The sequence below is a fragment of the Ahaetulla prasina genome, chromosome 3 (genome assembly GCF_028640845.1).
Source record: "Ahaetulla prasina isolate Xishuangbanna chromosome 3, ASM2864084v1, whole genome shotgun sequence".
NCBI lineage: Eukaryota > Metazoa > Chordata > Lepidosauria > Squamata > Colubridae > Ahaetulla > Ahaetulla prasina.
The window spans coordinates 191289397-191306326 of record NC_080541.1 but is presented as its reverse complement, the minus strand read 5'-3'; the positions used below and the strand labels follow the sequence as shown (position 1 = coordinate 191306326).

At 35.7% G+C, this 16930-nt stretch overlaps 1 protein-coding gene across 2 annotated transcripts; it reads right to left on the bottom strand.

Annotated features, from left to right (window-relative positions):
* Nucleotides 1-3607: 3607 nt before the first annotated feature.
* LOC131196036 (uncharacterized) lies at nucleotides 3608-16786 on the bottom strand. 2 transcript variants are annotated; one of them, XM_058178430.1, is made up of 4 exons: nucleotides 16380-16786; nucleotides 12099-12194; nucleotides 9151-11945; nucleotides 3608-5533 (listed from the first exon to the last, which is right to left on the bottom strand). In XM_058178430.1, exons 2-4 carry the CDS (start codon nucleotides 12187-12189, stop codon nucleotides 5462-5464), a joined length of 2958 nt encoding a protein of 985 aa, XP_058034413.1. In that variant the 5' UTR covers nucleotides 12190-12194; nucleotides 16380-16786; the 3' UTR covers nucleotides 3608-5461. The 2 variants fall into 2 exon arrangements, with proteins under 2 accessions (XP_058034413.1, XP_058034412.1); XM_058178429.1 differs by having other exon boundaries at nucleotides 16491-16786.
* Between the last annotated feature and the right edge of the window lie 144 nt (nucleotides 16787-16930).

Sequence of the window (16930 nt, the reverse complement as noted above, 5' to 3'; positions counted from 1 at the left end):
AGATAAAGTTCTTGAACAAATCTTCGTCTTCTTCACTCTAGAATACAAATCATTAGTAATCAAAATAAAATCAATCCTCGAAAATGATTGGTGCCTATCAGAAAAGAAGGTAAAATCCCTCTCTTCTGTATTATGTTCTCTCCAAATATCTCTTAATTCCAAGTCCTCCATCATATCAAAAAAAGCCTTTGGTAATTTCGCCCGGCTTGATATCTTCCTTAAGCTTTTTTTGTCTTTTTGAGTATCCAACACACCATTCCAATCACCCATTAATATATATGATTTATAATCCCAAAATACTATTCTTTTATGTAAAAACTTGAAAAAATTTTCTTGTTGTTGATTTGGAGCATAAACTCCTATTAATAATGTCTTCTTTCCCTCCAACAAGAGTTCAATAGCAATGTATCTTCCTTGCTTATCCACCTCAATTAATTTTGCTGATATATCCTTCTTTATATATATAACTAAACCATTTTTTTTCTCCAAAGAGGAGGCAACAAAATGTACTCCCAGTTTTGAATTTATCAAATATTTCTGGTCTAAAGATCTAATATGTGTTTCTTGTAAACAAGTAATGTCATTTTTAAATTGTTTCAAATAATGAAATACATTCCTTCTCTTCTGGTGAATTCAAACCATTAACATTCCAAGATAATAGTTTAATTGCCATTATCGGCCAAAGGAAACTTTTGGAACACTAGCCGCAAATCACATTTTGCTTTAGGCCTTGCTCCTCCCACTGTTTCCGTTGTAGTAGTTGCCAGTTGTTGTTGTGCCTTCATCTCTTGTTCCTTGTGCTTAGCAGCAGCTCTTGTCAGTCTTTGTTCTTTTGAATCTGGACCCGTCAAAGGTACTTCCAACACTTGTAATAAATCTTCTTCCATGGCAATCTGTTCTTGAACCTGCTTCACTTCTCTTTCCTTCACTTCAGTCTCCTTTCTTCTAGCATCCACTGGAGAAAGACTTCCAACTTTAATGCCTCAACATAAAATTCTCTCGCTTTTCCAACTGTATTGAGACGATGTACTTTCCCTGCATAATATACTATTATACCAGTTGGAATATCCCATCTATATTCAATCTGACGTTTTTTAAGTTCATTCACCAGGAAGGCAAATTCCTTTCTAGCTCTTAACATTTTGGTGGAATTTCCTTTAATATTAAAATATCCTGACCAGCAATCTGAATCTTCTCCCCTTATATGAGGCTTGCAAAATCTGATTTCTCACTGTTCTATTTGTAAAATAAATAACAACATCCCTTGGCAACTTTTTTTGCCTTGCTATCCAAGAATTCACACGATATATTTTATCAATTTGATAAGCCACATCTGCTGGACGAGCTGCTAGTATCTCAGCAAATACTTCAGAAAAATTTCCTTAAATCCTCTTCTTTATTCTCTTTCAGACCACGAATTCTTAGAGCAAATTCCATATTTCTGTATTGTATCAAAACTATTTCATCATCTGTCTTTTCTATTTTACTTTGAAATTCAGCCATTTTATTTTCTAATTTTAAATTACATTGCTTAATTACTTCAACCTCCTCTTCTAATAAAATCACATTCGTTGCCAAACTTTGTACTGCCATTACAAATCCTTCTTTAACTTCTTTATTTCCCACTTGAATTTCTGATATCTGCTCTTTCATTTCAGACATCTCATCAGTTATTACTTTAAATTTTTCTTCTATAAAGCCTTTTAAGTTCTCTTGTAACGCCTCTAAATTCAATGTTCTAGTCTCTGCTGTATGAGCTGGAGAGGCACCAGCTGATAAAGTTCCAGAGCTCTTTGTTACAGTAGACTTTAATTGTTTGGCTGCCATCTTCTATAAAATTATTTATTTATTTATTTCCAACTTAATATTCACTTTAAATCTTCTTAACTTCTGAAAAACACAGTCTTTTAAAGCAGTATTTAAAAAATCTCCCTAGATTCTATCAGCAGGCAGCAAAGAGTTAAAGCAGCAAGTAACATGCAAATTACCAACTGCAGAGGCACACGCTGAAAGTATCACTTTCGCTTCCACTCGTTAACTTGTTAACAATTCGCCCATTTTCTTGCTGTTTTCAAGCTTGTTACAAAGTATCGGGAACCGGCTTGGCTACTTGCTTAAAGTTCTCCCACTTTCGTTCTGTCCGGTATAATCCTTTATTGTCCAAAATAAATCTCGGCGTTTGGTCGTGGTGATTGGTTCCGCCAAAGCAGAAGAATCCTCGGATCTGGAGCACTTCGGGTTACTGGAGGGAACTTAACCCTTCAAACCCCTTTTTTCTCAGGGGCTTTAGGGAAATTCAACCTCTGCCCTCAGCTCACCCCTTCTCCTTCTCCCGAAGAGGGGGTTTTCCGAACCGCTGGACAGCAGATTTAAGCTGTCCTAGCGATTCCACATAATCCAGAGGTTGGTGATCGTAAAGATCACCGCCATCACCTACGGTGCCAAACCGGAAGTCTGTCTGGATAGATTTTCAGGTGCATGGAATTCCACTGTCACATTTTAACAGAATTAACACAATACTGTCTCTTTCTCCTGAAGCACCTTGTTACTCTGGTATTATTGTTAATACTATTGTTAAAGTGATTTAAGATTTTATGAAATAAACCTGAGATGACCTACAAGGGTTGCCATTGGCTGATTCAACTAGTATTGCCCATTCTCCACCAAGATCTCTAAGATAACCAAACCAACTATGTAAGGAAAGCATCACATGTAAACAATTGGATTAGGATTCTAGACTTTATGAAATAACCTGAGCTATTGGAAATTTGACTTGTTGGGCATATGGGTATAATCCTGTCTGAAGGAACAACTAATAGGAAAAGCCTGTTTAATTGACCTCGAAATTTCCACTGCAAAGCAAGGTAGTTGTTAAATGAGTTTTGCCCCACTTAAGATCTTTTTTGCCAGTTATTAAGTGAATCACAGAGTTGTTAAATGAATCCAGCTTCCCTCAATGAATTTTCTTGTTAGAAGCTGACTGGGAAGGTTACAGATGGTGATCACATGATCCCGGGACAATGCAATGGTCATAAATACACGCTAGGTGCCAAGCGTTCATATTTTGGTCATATGACCATGGGATGCTGCAACAGTCGTAAGTGTGAAAAACAGTCATGAGTCACTTTATTTAATGCCATTCTAACTTCAGTTACTAAACAAATGGTTGTAACTAGAGGATAACCTGTATTTCCTTTTCTTTAAGTCTTTCACCCCCAGTAAATCCTTAACCCTGATACTTTTTCCTGTAACTTAGCCAAGAAGGGAGGTATGCTAAAGCAGGGGTCTCCAACCTTGGCAACTTTAAGACTTGTGGACTTCAACTCCCAGAATTCCTCAAAGCTGGCTGAGGAATTCTGGGAGTTGGAAGTCCACAAGTCTTAAAGTTACCAAGGTTGGAAACCCGTGCTAAAGAATATCTTTCACGATGAAAGCACTGATTTGGTAAAGAAATCAGCACTTTCATCATGAAAGATATTTTTTAGCATACCTCCCTGCTTGGCTAAGTTACAGGTAAAAGTCAGAGGGAGCCTTGGTAATTCCCTTCTCCCCTGTAAAAATCCAAGTTTCCACCCCACCCCACCCCCATGGAATATAATGGTGACGGTGTATAAGCTGTCTACAGGACTATGGATAATTTTATTTTATTTATTTATTTTACATTTATATCCCGCCCTTCTCCGAAGACTCAGGGCGGCTTACAGTGTATAAGGCAATAGTCTCATTCTATTTGTATATTTACAAAGTCAACTTATTGCCCCCCCAACAATCTGGGTCCTCATTTTACCTACCTTATAAAGGATGGAAGGCTGAGTCAACCTTGGGCCGGGCTTGAACCTGCAGTAATTGCAGGCTGCTGTGTTTTAATAATGGGGATCATAGGAGAAAAACTTGAAAAAGAGGGGGATGATGCATCACATCTCAGGTGTCTGTATGCCCAGCATTACAAGTTATATGAATGTATGGTTTAACACCCACCCACCCCAATTTTTACCACTTTTTTCATCACCATGTGGGGGCAGCATCTCTCTCTCTTTCCGACTAAATCTGCTGAAATAAATTCTAGCAGAAGACGGAGACATAAATAGTAGGGCAGCAACAAATACTGTGGATTACTGTAAGAGGTATAAATGGTGTGCCTCATTTTTTTACTTTGTGTAAAATGGCCTTTTTTGGTGTGTTTGTGAGGCTAGTTTAAGTTCTTTACCAAGTACAGCCACCTGCCTGGGAAAGCAGAATGGATGAGCTGGTGTTCTTAATTTTGATAACTATCAAACCACAAAATATAAACATATGAAATTAAGAGAGTAAGTAATTATATATCTTTGAAAAACTAGGAAAGGTGCTGTATGCTTGGCAGAATAATCTGTAGCTGCTGAAGATAAGGGGCTCCCAACTATTGAAAGATTGTGAATTTTTGTCTTGTATTTACAGTCAACTGAATGTTACTATATCTTGTTTTATTGCCATGTCCATAGTTATTTCCCGTCTATACTATTCTTTGCAGTTATGATTTTGCTATATTTTGCACTCTGCAGTTTGCAAACTATCATTCCTTGTGCTGGCAGCACAAGACAAGGTTCTTATGTCTACGCTGTCATCTTGCCTCCTCCACAAGCATCACTCTGTTGCCTCCTTCCTGGCCTGGCTGTGACTACAGGAGTGTTGCAACAGCTGGAACTTTGACAACTGATTGTGATTATCATTCACTCAGTACGTGGCATGGAATTAATGGCTGAAAGAAAGAGGGATCCTTTAGAAAGAATAAGGAGACATTCCAGCTTGGAGTTGGTTTGGTGGAGGAAATCGCTAAGGTCAAACCCCTTAAACTTATGTCTGCTGTTTCTCAAGAGCATTTGGTGAGATTTTTGTTCTTTATTGATCAGCAATAAAGTATTTATTAAGACCTATTCACCGAGCAGTTTTGATTGCTTGCACCTGACAGCACTTGTATAATTTGTATGAATGGTCATTAAGCGAGGACTATTTGTATATGCGATGATGACCGAATCTGCTTTAAAATTAATTGCCAGTTTGATTTACAGCACAAAATACCTGATTTTGGGAGATCTAAAGGTACCTATGAAAAGGTAAACTCTTATTATTATGCTAGTTCGGGATACTTTTTATTATTTTTGCTGTAAGAGGCCAATGTTATCTACCCCTCTGAAATTTATCATAGACATTTTCTATTTAGTATACATTATTAAGAACTTAATTCTATGCATATTTATTTAGAAATAAGTTCAACTGAGTGTAATGGAACATATCTCTGCAGGAAGCTTTTATCTTCTCATCCTTTATACTTTGGAGTAGAATGTATATTCTTCCTCAGTGAAATTATATCTGTTTACGCCCCCAACTGTTTTTTGTGGTACTTCAATGGGTTTTCTCTGAAGTTCATATCAAGATCTACCAATATTTCATTATTTTTAAATCATCTTTTTCTTACTGCAAATGACTATTGATTTTTTTCTTGGCAGTATTTACATTGTTCAGGTTTCTTCCAACCATGATTAAACTTTGAAGACTCCTAAGAAAAATAAAAACATGTCAATAATGAAAGACTACCGTAAAATACAGATTACTTGCTTCATTTTGAGCTGCACTGTTACTTTATGATTTTGCAAAATGTATCAAAAATTAGAGCTTAGTTTATTCAATCATCTCTAAAACTAATATATTTAGTATTTTAAAATATAGTATTTAAAAATACTATATTTTGTATTTTAAAAATAATATATTTTAGTGTGACTTTATAGACACATGACTACAATGCACATTATTATACAAATATAATCTACATTATCCAAATATTTAATACAAAAGCAATGGAAATAATATATATTACATTATTATTAATTTAATTATGTTTACACAACTGGCTGCAAGTTTTTCTTTGATCAGAAGGCAAAGAAAGAAAAAAAGCAGGACTTGCTTTTCTGGTTATACAAAAAAAATAGTATATTTTTTGTATGAAAAATAACAACAAAAAAATTAGCATTTATGTCCGGTCCAAAAACAAGCAAAACCAAATGGAAAAGGCAATGTTATGCAAAATTTATTTTGCTTTGATTCTAGCTTGTACTTTACCTGGTATGTTGAACACAGTAAATTTGATTGCATAACTATAGCATTTAATTTACTAAATATTTTATTATTTTTTTATCCCACCTTCATTATTTTTATAAATAACTTCAGATGGTGAACATACATAATACTCCTTGCTCCTCTTATTTTTCCCACAACAGACAATAAACAAGCAGAAAGCCTTTCAGTTTCAATAAGGGACTGAAGGTGGCTCATAACTCATTTAACACTAGTCAGCAAATATAAATGATATAGATAAAATATTCAATACATTACACTATTTAAACTAAGGTAAGCAAAATAATTGCTTTACTTTAAATTAAAATAAATTAAAGGAATTTAAAAATATTTTAAGTTCCTTTAAGTAACAATATTTTAAAGGAATCAATATGCAAATATCTTCTAGACGTATTGAAATACTTTTCTTTGGCTTGGAATCTGGGGCATAGCCTAAAACTTTCAGCCATGACTTACGAAGGTAGGCATATACTGGATCTGGCTTTTATTTAAGAACAGATAAGTAACATGGACAGGTAGGATATCTTTTTCTTTGATCAAAGCTCTCTGGTTAGGATATGGATCCTAAAGAGCCTGCATCTGTCCAAAGGACTATTTAGGATGGTCCAGACACCTGATGCGACACTGGTCGGTGTTTGTGAGAAAAGGTTACCAGACACAGAAGACTGCCTCCTAATTTCCAAAGATGAAGTGAAAAATTGCCCTATAAAGATGTCACCAAATAAAAAGTGAATATAATTATCTAGTAGTTCAAGCTAAATAGCAGCTGTAATAATGACAAGTGTACACCTCTGCTCTTATTGTGACTTATTGTGCAGATTGTTTGGTAAACCTGTTCAGAATAGTCCAGTTTCTTTTAAGGCAGGACAGGAAAGATATAGTGCCTGAAGAACAAATTGATGATTTTACAAGTTTTGGCAGGCTCATTTTTGCTCAAGGCTGGGTTTAGCTCTGAGCAATCATGTGAAGTAACTGCTGTGACATTTTGCATTCTGACCTAGGATACTTTGGAACTATTCAAAACTTTACAGCTCTGTAATATACCTGTAAGTTGTGCTCCTGAGGATTGGGTCTGTGCTGGTGCTTCTGGCAGAATATGAGTGACTCAGTGTAGCTAATGAGACTCTAAGGGAGGGTGTACTACTTAGAAAAAGGCAGCGATGTGCGTCTTTTTGAAGAAGCCATTTTTAAATCTCAATGTATTGAATAACTTCCACCTGTCTTCAGCCTTCCCATATGAGAAAGGTTTCTTGAAAAGGGAATCATTTTAAGATTATGGAATAAACAAACCATCTAGGTCCCTTTCATTCATGCTTTAGGCCTGGACATGCAAAAGAAACAGTACCAGCCATTCTGGTCAATGAGCTGCATCAGGACTTGTAGGTCCAGTGTATTCCTTCTGAGACTTCTTGGCAGCATTTAACTACTGGAGTGTCCACAAGCAATGGGGTCACTACTCTACAATAGTTTTGCTTCTCCCCAAGTTGGTGATTTAGTTGAATTATGATGGAATAGTATTCAAATATTTGGTTGCTCCAATATGGAGTAACCTAGGATTCAGTCTTCTATCCTATATTGTTTAAAATTTATTTGAAACAGTTGGGAGATATTAGCTATTGTTTTATAGTAAGGTATCATAAATATGATAATGGTCTCCAAGTGTAATACATCAGATTAGAGATGCAGTTTAAATATTGAACCAGTGCCTGGATGCCAAGTAGAAATGAATGGAAACAGGTTCAGATTATACCCTACCAAAACAGTGGTAAACATCAAGGTCTTCCAGGAGTATACATTAGTTGTTCCAGATGGGTTATAACCCCAGGAGTATATATTAGTTGCTCCAGATGGGTTATAGCCCTATCTGAACCAAGAAGAATCAGTGATAGTAACTCAGGCCTTTATTATTATGCAACAGAAGTAGTCTTAGTGGAGCTGCCTTTGAAAATAATCTAGATTCTAGAATCTGCAGTTGCTACAAAATGCAGTAGCCAGGAAGCTAGCAGAGAAACCTTTTATTGACAACAGCAACATATTTTAGAAAAGCATTTTCTCAATATATATGTGAAATCTTTTGGGGCACTAGTATTTAAGATTTAGAGAATCTATGTTATAATGCATTGTGACTATTGTTTTACTTGTCAAGAACACATTAATTTAAATAAAGAAAACATCTAAAAGTACAAGTTGCTTTTCTCAGAATTAAAAGTTAAATAAGTATTTTTCTTCTAAAAGTTTATGCATTAACTTAAAAAATGGGCTAATTCCTAAGTAAACACACACTGTCCTGCAGCATTAATATTCCAAATTAAGTCAAATTAAACGTGTGTGTGTGTGTTTACTTGACAAATTATTGCAATGCTCTCTACATGGGGCTACCCCTGAAGTGCACTTGGAGGCTTTAGTTAGTTCAGAATGCAGCTGCGCGGGTGATTGAGGGAGCCACACATTGCTCCCGTGTAACACCGCTCCTGCGCAGTCTGCACTGGCTACCTGTCGTCTTTCGGGTGCGCTTCAAGGTGTTGGTTACCACCTTTAAAGCGCTCCATGGCTTAGGGCCCAGGTACTTACGGGACCACCTGCTGTTACCTTATGCCTCCCACCGACCCATACGCTCACACAGAGAGGGTCTTCTCAGGGTGCCGTCCGCCAAGCAATGTCGGCTGGCGGCCCCCAGGGGAAGGGCCTTCTCTGTTGGAGCACCTACCCTCTGGAACGAACTTCCCCCTGGTTTGCGTCAATTACCTGACCTTCGGACCTTTCGCCGTGAATTGAAAACGCACTTGTTTATCCAAGCGGGACTGTCTTAATTTTTAAACTTTTTGAATTTTAATAATTGTAATTGGGGTATTTTTATGAATTTTATGGGTCAAATTTGACAGTTTTAAATTTTCGGCCATTTATAGAATATGTTATTTTAACTTTTGTCTTAATTTGTACATTGTACTGTTTTTATTCTGGCTGTACACCGCCCTGAGTCCTTCGGGAGAAGGGCGGTATAAAAATCTAAATAATAAATAAATAAATAAATAAAATACAAACCTGGATAAGTTTCGGATCCTTCCTCTTTGAAATCTCAGGTCTGTTTCCTGAATATACATCAGTTTGCTCAAGCTTGAAGAGAGAGATTTCATGGGAACATTTACACTGGCTTTTAATTTGCCGATTAGGATCCACTAGAAATATACTCTCTCTGTTGAGGTAGTTCTTTGGCACCTGGTTTTCTGAACCAAAACAATTAGATACTTTTGATGTGCTGAGGTGTTCTTTAACAGCAGTCTGGCAGCATGAACATTCTGGTTGAGAAATAAAATGTTTTGGTATTTGATGACATTCATTAGTTGGTGATGAAATGTGTGTGGTTAAAAGGTCAGTGTCTTGTAAAGCATCTGAACCTAGATAAAATTTGACTTTTCTTTCACCTATTTTCATGGTTTCACTTTTTTCTACATTCTCTTTCAAATTCCTTACGGAAAATCCATTTTCAAATAAAGATGCTACTTCAGTAACCTGGTTTCTTTGACCAGTTTGGTTCTTGGTTTCTTTGTGTTTGCATAGATTGTGACATAGATTGTGACATGTTGGACAGACATGCTGACAACCACAGCACACTTTCTCTGTGTTGAAGTTTCCTGCAGTTGAATTCCATCTGTTTGAGGCAGTCTTATTGGCTTTCCAATTACTATCTGGGGTTGGTCTAGTTTTCCTTCTACCTGACTCTGAAATATAGTTGTTAGGAAACAAACCACTTTGTGACATAGTTCCACAGGAGCACACTGAAAACTTCTTCAGGACCAAGCCTCCATCTGCTATCTGACTAGTTCCAGAATTCAGTTTTTCCATACTTCTATTATTACACATATTTAATTTATTTGGTAGCTGTCGTGTTTTAGAATTTGCACAGCAAGGGGAATGGCAGGTGATGTATTTACCATAAGATTCCGCAGGATTCCAAGGATTCCTCTCCATTTCCACATAGGGAGCAGATGAATTCTTACATTCATTTGGAAAAATATACAATGCTCTAGGACTCCTCCTCTCTGTTTGCGAAGAAGGAACTTGTGAATGTCCCATCTCATCTACAAAAGGCAATGTTGTAGGAAATGGAACAGAATAATTATTTGAATGTGGATGAAGTGGAACAGTTGAACTCCTTTTGTCAATTGGCATATGTGAAATAAAAGTCTCATTTGCTCGTATCTGTGAAGTGGGAGAAATATCTTCTTTATATTTTTCAACTCTATTCTCTCTGCCAGTCCAACCTAAAAAATAATTCAGTATGTTTTGCATCTTCAAATGATTTTTTTTTCTAATTGGAGAAATATAGTGAAGCCTTTCAAAACTGTTTTTAGGATTTAGCAAATAACAAGATGAAAATCTATGAATGACTTTGCCAACTCGAGTTTGTTTGTGAGAACTTCTGTGAAGAGTTAGAAACTTTTCAGAATTTTTGTCTTCAGAATGCAGATCAACAGTTAAGTCAAGCAATGGGCTGCAGTGGCATTTAGATGTCTGATTTAAAGACACATATTGTTCTTTTACTCTTTTATTTTTGTCTATAGGTTCAAAGTCCGATGTTTTAAATGAATGAAATTTGGAGAATATAGATGGCTTATTTTTATATTTTTGGTCTCTTTGCAATGTTTTCTGTTTGGTAAACACAACAGATTTTACAGGTTTGGACACTTTTAGTTTTCTTTTTTGAAAAGTAAATTTAACTGGATTTTGGGGTGATGACTGAAGAAAAAAGTGAGGCAACTGATTTGCCTGTGAATATTTGAAGGGTGGGAAACATGAATATGAGGACCAAAGATTTGATGTAGGTAATGCTTGATCAGAATATTTATTGGAAGAACTAGATTCTGGTGGATCTGAGTTAGTTCCTAGAAGGTAATTGGCTTCATCAATTTGAATTTGAGAAAGTTCTCCCTGCTTTTTAAAATGCGTGGCTTGTTTTCGTGGCACTATAAGAAGATGCAACTTCTTAAACAGTTGGTTATGTTCAGAGTCTTTAAACTGAAAAGCTAAAGCATGCCTCTGGGAATCTTCATCCTCACTCACATCTGAAAGTTCAGAATTGCTTGCTAATGAATCATCTGGATATACATAGGTTGCTTTCAGCATCAAAGAAATAGGCTCTTCTGAGCTGGAATGTGAGCAGATCTGCTCAGTAATTTGGTTGTTAATTTGATAAGAATATTCTGAGGAGTATTCTGAATGGCTACTTACTAAATGACTTTCAAAACTGTGAAAGTTTTTAGGTTTCTTCGGGTCTTTATTTATCGCAGTAGATATTGGTGATCGTTTGAAACATTTATAGCAAATATTGTCCTCTGTTTTTATTTCTGTAGAAGAAACTTGCACGGCTTTGTTTTGCTTTGAAGGTAGAGGGTTACCATCTGATGACTGCTTCTGATAGAATTTATCAAAAGCACAAGATTCTTTCACTGTATAAATGATTTGTCCTTCAGAGGAATTTTCAGTAAGGATCAGTTGAGGGATTGCTTTATTTAAACACAAGTGGTCTCCATAAGAATTACTGTATATGAATGGAACTATTTTGCTTGAAAAAGATTTCAGTGACTGGCCATTTGTATTATAGTTCTTACACTTGAAAAACAATATAGATTCCAGTGATAAATCTTCTTGCAATTTACTAGTGCACTCTACTTTTTCTCCTTGCAGCAAAGGATTGTCTTTGCAGAAACTTGTACTGTCTACCTGGCTATTTTCCAATATAAGCACTATGCCATGCAATTTCTTTTTCCCTTTTTCTTTTTCAAACAAGCTGCATGAATCAAAACAGAAGTAATTTTCAGTGCTAGAGTCAGTCAAATCTAGGAAAAATAAAGGAAAAAACCAGAAACGTTTGCTTTCCAATTGTTAATGTTTACAAAATTCAGCATTACAACAAAAATGTAAACAGCTTATGCTAAAAACAATAGATTTAGTAAATACCAAAGAGTTTCCTTGTTGACTGGCATCTTTACCTTTGTTATCTGTAACACTTTGTTCCCAACAGTCAGAATAAAAATCACATTCACTTTCTGTGTCACAATCTGCCAGGTTTTTGCTGGACATAGCATCTGAAACAGGAATATAGTATGATATACATTTTATTAGAAATCAAAATAAAATTTAAAATGTATCTGACAGTATTTCCATACTAAAATCACATCTCAATATTGCAAAAAATTAATTTTTAGTATCTATTGTCCTATTTATATTTTTTATTTATTCACATAAATCAATAGATTGGGTGTAATGAACTCATATAATTAATTTACTTACCATACATAATGCAATATATAAATTTAGTTATGTTCCTTATATATAAACAGAATCAGCAGTTAATAATAAAATATTTTAAAAGATAGAAATATCCTATTTATGTTAATACCACATGTAGGTTTATAACATAGGAATATATGGTACTATGTGATTTATGTTTATTTATGTTTATACCATATAGAAGGATTTGAATCTATATATTATCTATATATGCTAATCTCTCTAAGAAGCAACAAATTAGAATACATCCTACATTTTCTAAAGCATTCTTTCTTGTTCTTTTAACTGCTTTTCTGATGCTTCATATGTAAATTTATTTTCTGAAAAAGAAACCACTTTGAATATCATAGACGATTTTTAAATATTTCAGATTTGATCTTTGAGATTTTCATGTCTTCCACAATTATTTCGCATGACAAATACTTCAGTGTTTCTTTAGATATCAACATGAGTGTCACTCCTTATGATTTCAAGTCCTACCTGCAACTCTTGCTTTTTCTAGTCAATTGTCATCCTTATATCTTTGTGCAATTATTTACATCTTGTCTCGTCTTGCTGTTCTCTGAAATTCAGTGTTTAATTCAACAAATTTTCCTCTGCCTGTTGTCTTTTGCTTTTTGTCTTGATTTAGTCATTTTCAGGATATCAGTGAGCATCCCTTTTCCCTCTTTTGCTTTTTGCATTTTAGGAACATTGGGAACTTTAATGTTGCAAAATTCAGTCTGGTGCTTTTTAGGTATTCTATTTATCAAATCTAATCTAATTCATTTCATCTGTAATTTTCACTGCATAACTATATAAAACACTGCTGTTGTATCTTATTGGTTTCATGACTTTGTTTTCTTTAGTTAAGCGATAATTTTGCAAGATGTTTGGGATCCAAGCTGCAGTCTCTATCTTCATTTGTGGAACATAAATAATCAAAAATCATTTTTTATTTTGCTGAGATGAACTATTATATCCTATAATCATTTTTTATTTAGCTTTCAACTGTCTAGTTTCAGATACCTAGGCCAAACGTATTAATTATTCAAAATGCTATTTTATATTTGCATTCAGTCCATAATAAATGTGACATTGTTGGTTGATATTGTAATATCAACACTGCATCACAAGCCATCATAGAGCGTTCAGTTTCACCCCCTCTGTGGTTGGAGTATAGACTCAAATAACTGTAATATTGTAATGGATTTGAACTGAGATCAGTCTATCAGTTTTGGGGATGTATCCAAGCACACACTTTGGCATCCTTTTGTTAGTAGTAATGAATACTCTATTTCCTTGGTCTGCAGAAAAACTGATGCATTTCTGATGTGACATGATCCATTCCGTTCCATTTTAATTGCTGATACCTAGAATGTTAATGTTCCTCTTGACATTTCTGCTTTGATCACACCAAGTTTGTCTTATTTCCTGGATTTGACATTCCACATACCAATGATATACATCTATATTAGCAGTATTGTATTTAAGTCCCCTTTTGTCTCTGGCTACAACAGCGGCTGGATGTTCTTTCAGTTTTAATCCTGCCACATTAAAAGCACTAGTGCTTTTCATACTTGCTCTGTCTTCTCCCCCAATAACTTTTTGGATATCTTCCAGACTGGGGGTGGGGAGTGTTGAATTTCAGTATCATGTCAACTTTATCCTGGCTGAGAGTATCTTTTTGGTTTTCTTGGCAGAATACTGGAGTAGGTTGCTATTTCTTTCTTAACCTGGGGTGGAGTGTTTACTTAATAATTGCAGATTGGTATTGGTGAACCTAAAATTATGTTGTAATTATATACACTTCCCTAGGACTAAAGTTCATAGAAATAATGCTTACTTTTGACTAGATATGTATAGGATCACACTATTAACTAAATTATTTAAATACTTAAATATTTAAAATAAGTAAGCAAAATATATTTTAAAATATATATTAAAACATCATTAAAAAAGGACAACAAAGAATGTTCTTTCTGCGCCAACTCAGTAAGCTCAAACTGCCCAAGGAGCTGCTGATCCAGTTCTACAGAGGAATTATTGAGTCTGTCATTTGCACCTCTATAACTGTCTGGTTCGGTTCTGCAACCCAACAAGAAAAACACAGACTTCAGAGGATAATTAGAACTGCAGAAAAAATAATTGCTACCAACTTGCCTTCCATTGAGGACCTGTATACTGCACGAATCAAGAAGAGAGCCGTGAAAATATTTGCAGATCCCTCGCATCCTGGACATAAACTGTTTCAACTCCTACCCTCAAAACGACGCTATAGAGCACTGCACACCAGAACAACTAGACACAAGAACAGTTTTTTCCCGAAGGCCATCACTCTGCTAAACAAATAATTCCCTCAACACTGTCAGACTATTTACTGAATCTGCACTACTATTAATCGTTTCATAGTTCCCATCACCAATCTCTTTCCACTTATGACTGTATGACTATAACTTGTTGCTGGCAATCCTTATGATTTATATTGATATATTGATCATCAATTGTGTTGTAAATGTTGTACCTTGATGAACGTATCTTTTCTTTTATGTACACTGAGAGCATATGCACCAAGACAAATTCCTTGTGTGTCCAATCACACTTGGCCAATAAAATTCTATTCTATTCTATTCTATTTTATTGGACCAATTTAAATCAATAAACTAATATGCAAGATTTCATCAACCTAAAGTGATCTAACAAAAGTTGCTACTTTTTGATAGCACTTACTATATCAATTTGAACATTAAAGTCCAAAACAAACTGCATTTGAAATACTGCTATCTGCTAATGAGCCAAGTTATTCTCAATTTACCAGGAATCTACTTTTTTGCATGCCTATTAGAAAATAATAAGTAAAAGGTTTGGAAAAAATGATAAGATTGCATTGATCTTAACATGCCCCACAAACTTCGCTTGTTAATTACATTAAATGAATGCCCTATCTAGTTAAATTGTGTTAATGACTCATTCTTCAACTGACAAAAACACAAACATGACATCTGCTATTATTGATCCCTATCCTCCTTATATAGTCTGAAATTATATAGTCTTCTCTTCTACAAATAAAGGATGACAAAGGTACTGTAATACACATTAGTGTCTATAGAGTTTAATTTGGGTGAATTAAAAATAATTTAAGATTGCCTTGTTGATTGGCTAGTCATAATAGGTAACAGGAGAGAAAAAAAAGATGCTGCTGTGCCATGGTTCAATAAAAATTGAGAAATACTGAGTCTCTCAATTCCGATATCACTACCAAGTGTAAGTTAACAACTCTTTGCAGGATGCCTTTCTGCTTATAAAACGTCCTTGCCCCACAGACTGTATAATTCAAATTTTACACAGAAGAAGCAAGAAATAAAATCCCAAATAAATAAATAAATAAATAAATAAAATCTCAAAATCCCCAAAGATTTAACCAAAAACTGTCTACTATTGACCTCATCCCATTCCTAAGAGGTCTGTAAGGGGCATGCATAAGGGCACAAAGATGCCTACCATTCCTGTCCTATTGTTTCCTTTCATTATATCCAATTAATATAGTTATTACATACGTATGCTTATATATATGCTTATATATTACATAGTTACTTTCATGCTTATGCTTATATATACTGTTGTGACAAAATAAATAAATAAATAAAATTAGGTGTCAATATCAGGCTGAGCTTCTCTTAGCTAGGTAGGGTCATGCCTACTCCTACCTGGATAAGACGCTGCCAGGGAAACCCAACAGGTGGGAAACTATGGAATTGTTTGTTTCTGAAAGTATCTGAAACAGTATTAAAAAGAGGACAAGAAGAAAGGGGGAAGGGGGAAGGAGAAACAAGGACTTTCTAAGTGAGAGCTATTTTCACACATAGGTACATTTGTAATATGGATAATTAAAGAGGATTGTAGGAATGAATGCTTCCTTGGATAGTAAAAAAAAGAAAGAGCCTGAGGGCATATATACTGTTCCAGAAAAGCGGCTCTCCGTTCCGACTTTTGAACTTCACCTCAACCGTTTGGAGGACCCATGAACGCCCCCTTGGAAGGTTTACTCCTGTTCGCCCTCCCTCCTTTCCTCAGCGGCCATCTCGTTCCACGACGGACGCGTCTCCTCTCACCCGCAGGGTGTCCCCTTCGCAGGTCTTACAGCAGTTCATCCATGCAGGGTTGTTGTTGTTGCTGTTGTTGTTTTCACCCCAAGGCAGTAAAACGTGACGTCAAAGACGCTCACAAGTCTGACGCGTGACCTCTGCACCCCTCTGTGACCGAACCCCTTCATGGTGAGGTCACCTTTCCCAACATACAGCCGTCCTTGCAGCAGCTTCCATAGACCGCTTCCTGCTTGTAAAAAATGCCCTCTAATACCATTTTCTCTCTTTCGTTATCTTGATTTCAGCTCCAGATTCCAGTCCCTTCCTCCGGATTGGCCACCATTCACGTTCAAATATGGCGCCCACTCCCGCAAGCGTAGGAGGGGGGGACCCCCTAGTGGAGAAACATGCATCAGGTAAAGAGCAGGAGGGGAAGGCGCCGGGACCCGCCTCCGTATATTTGCATA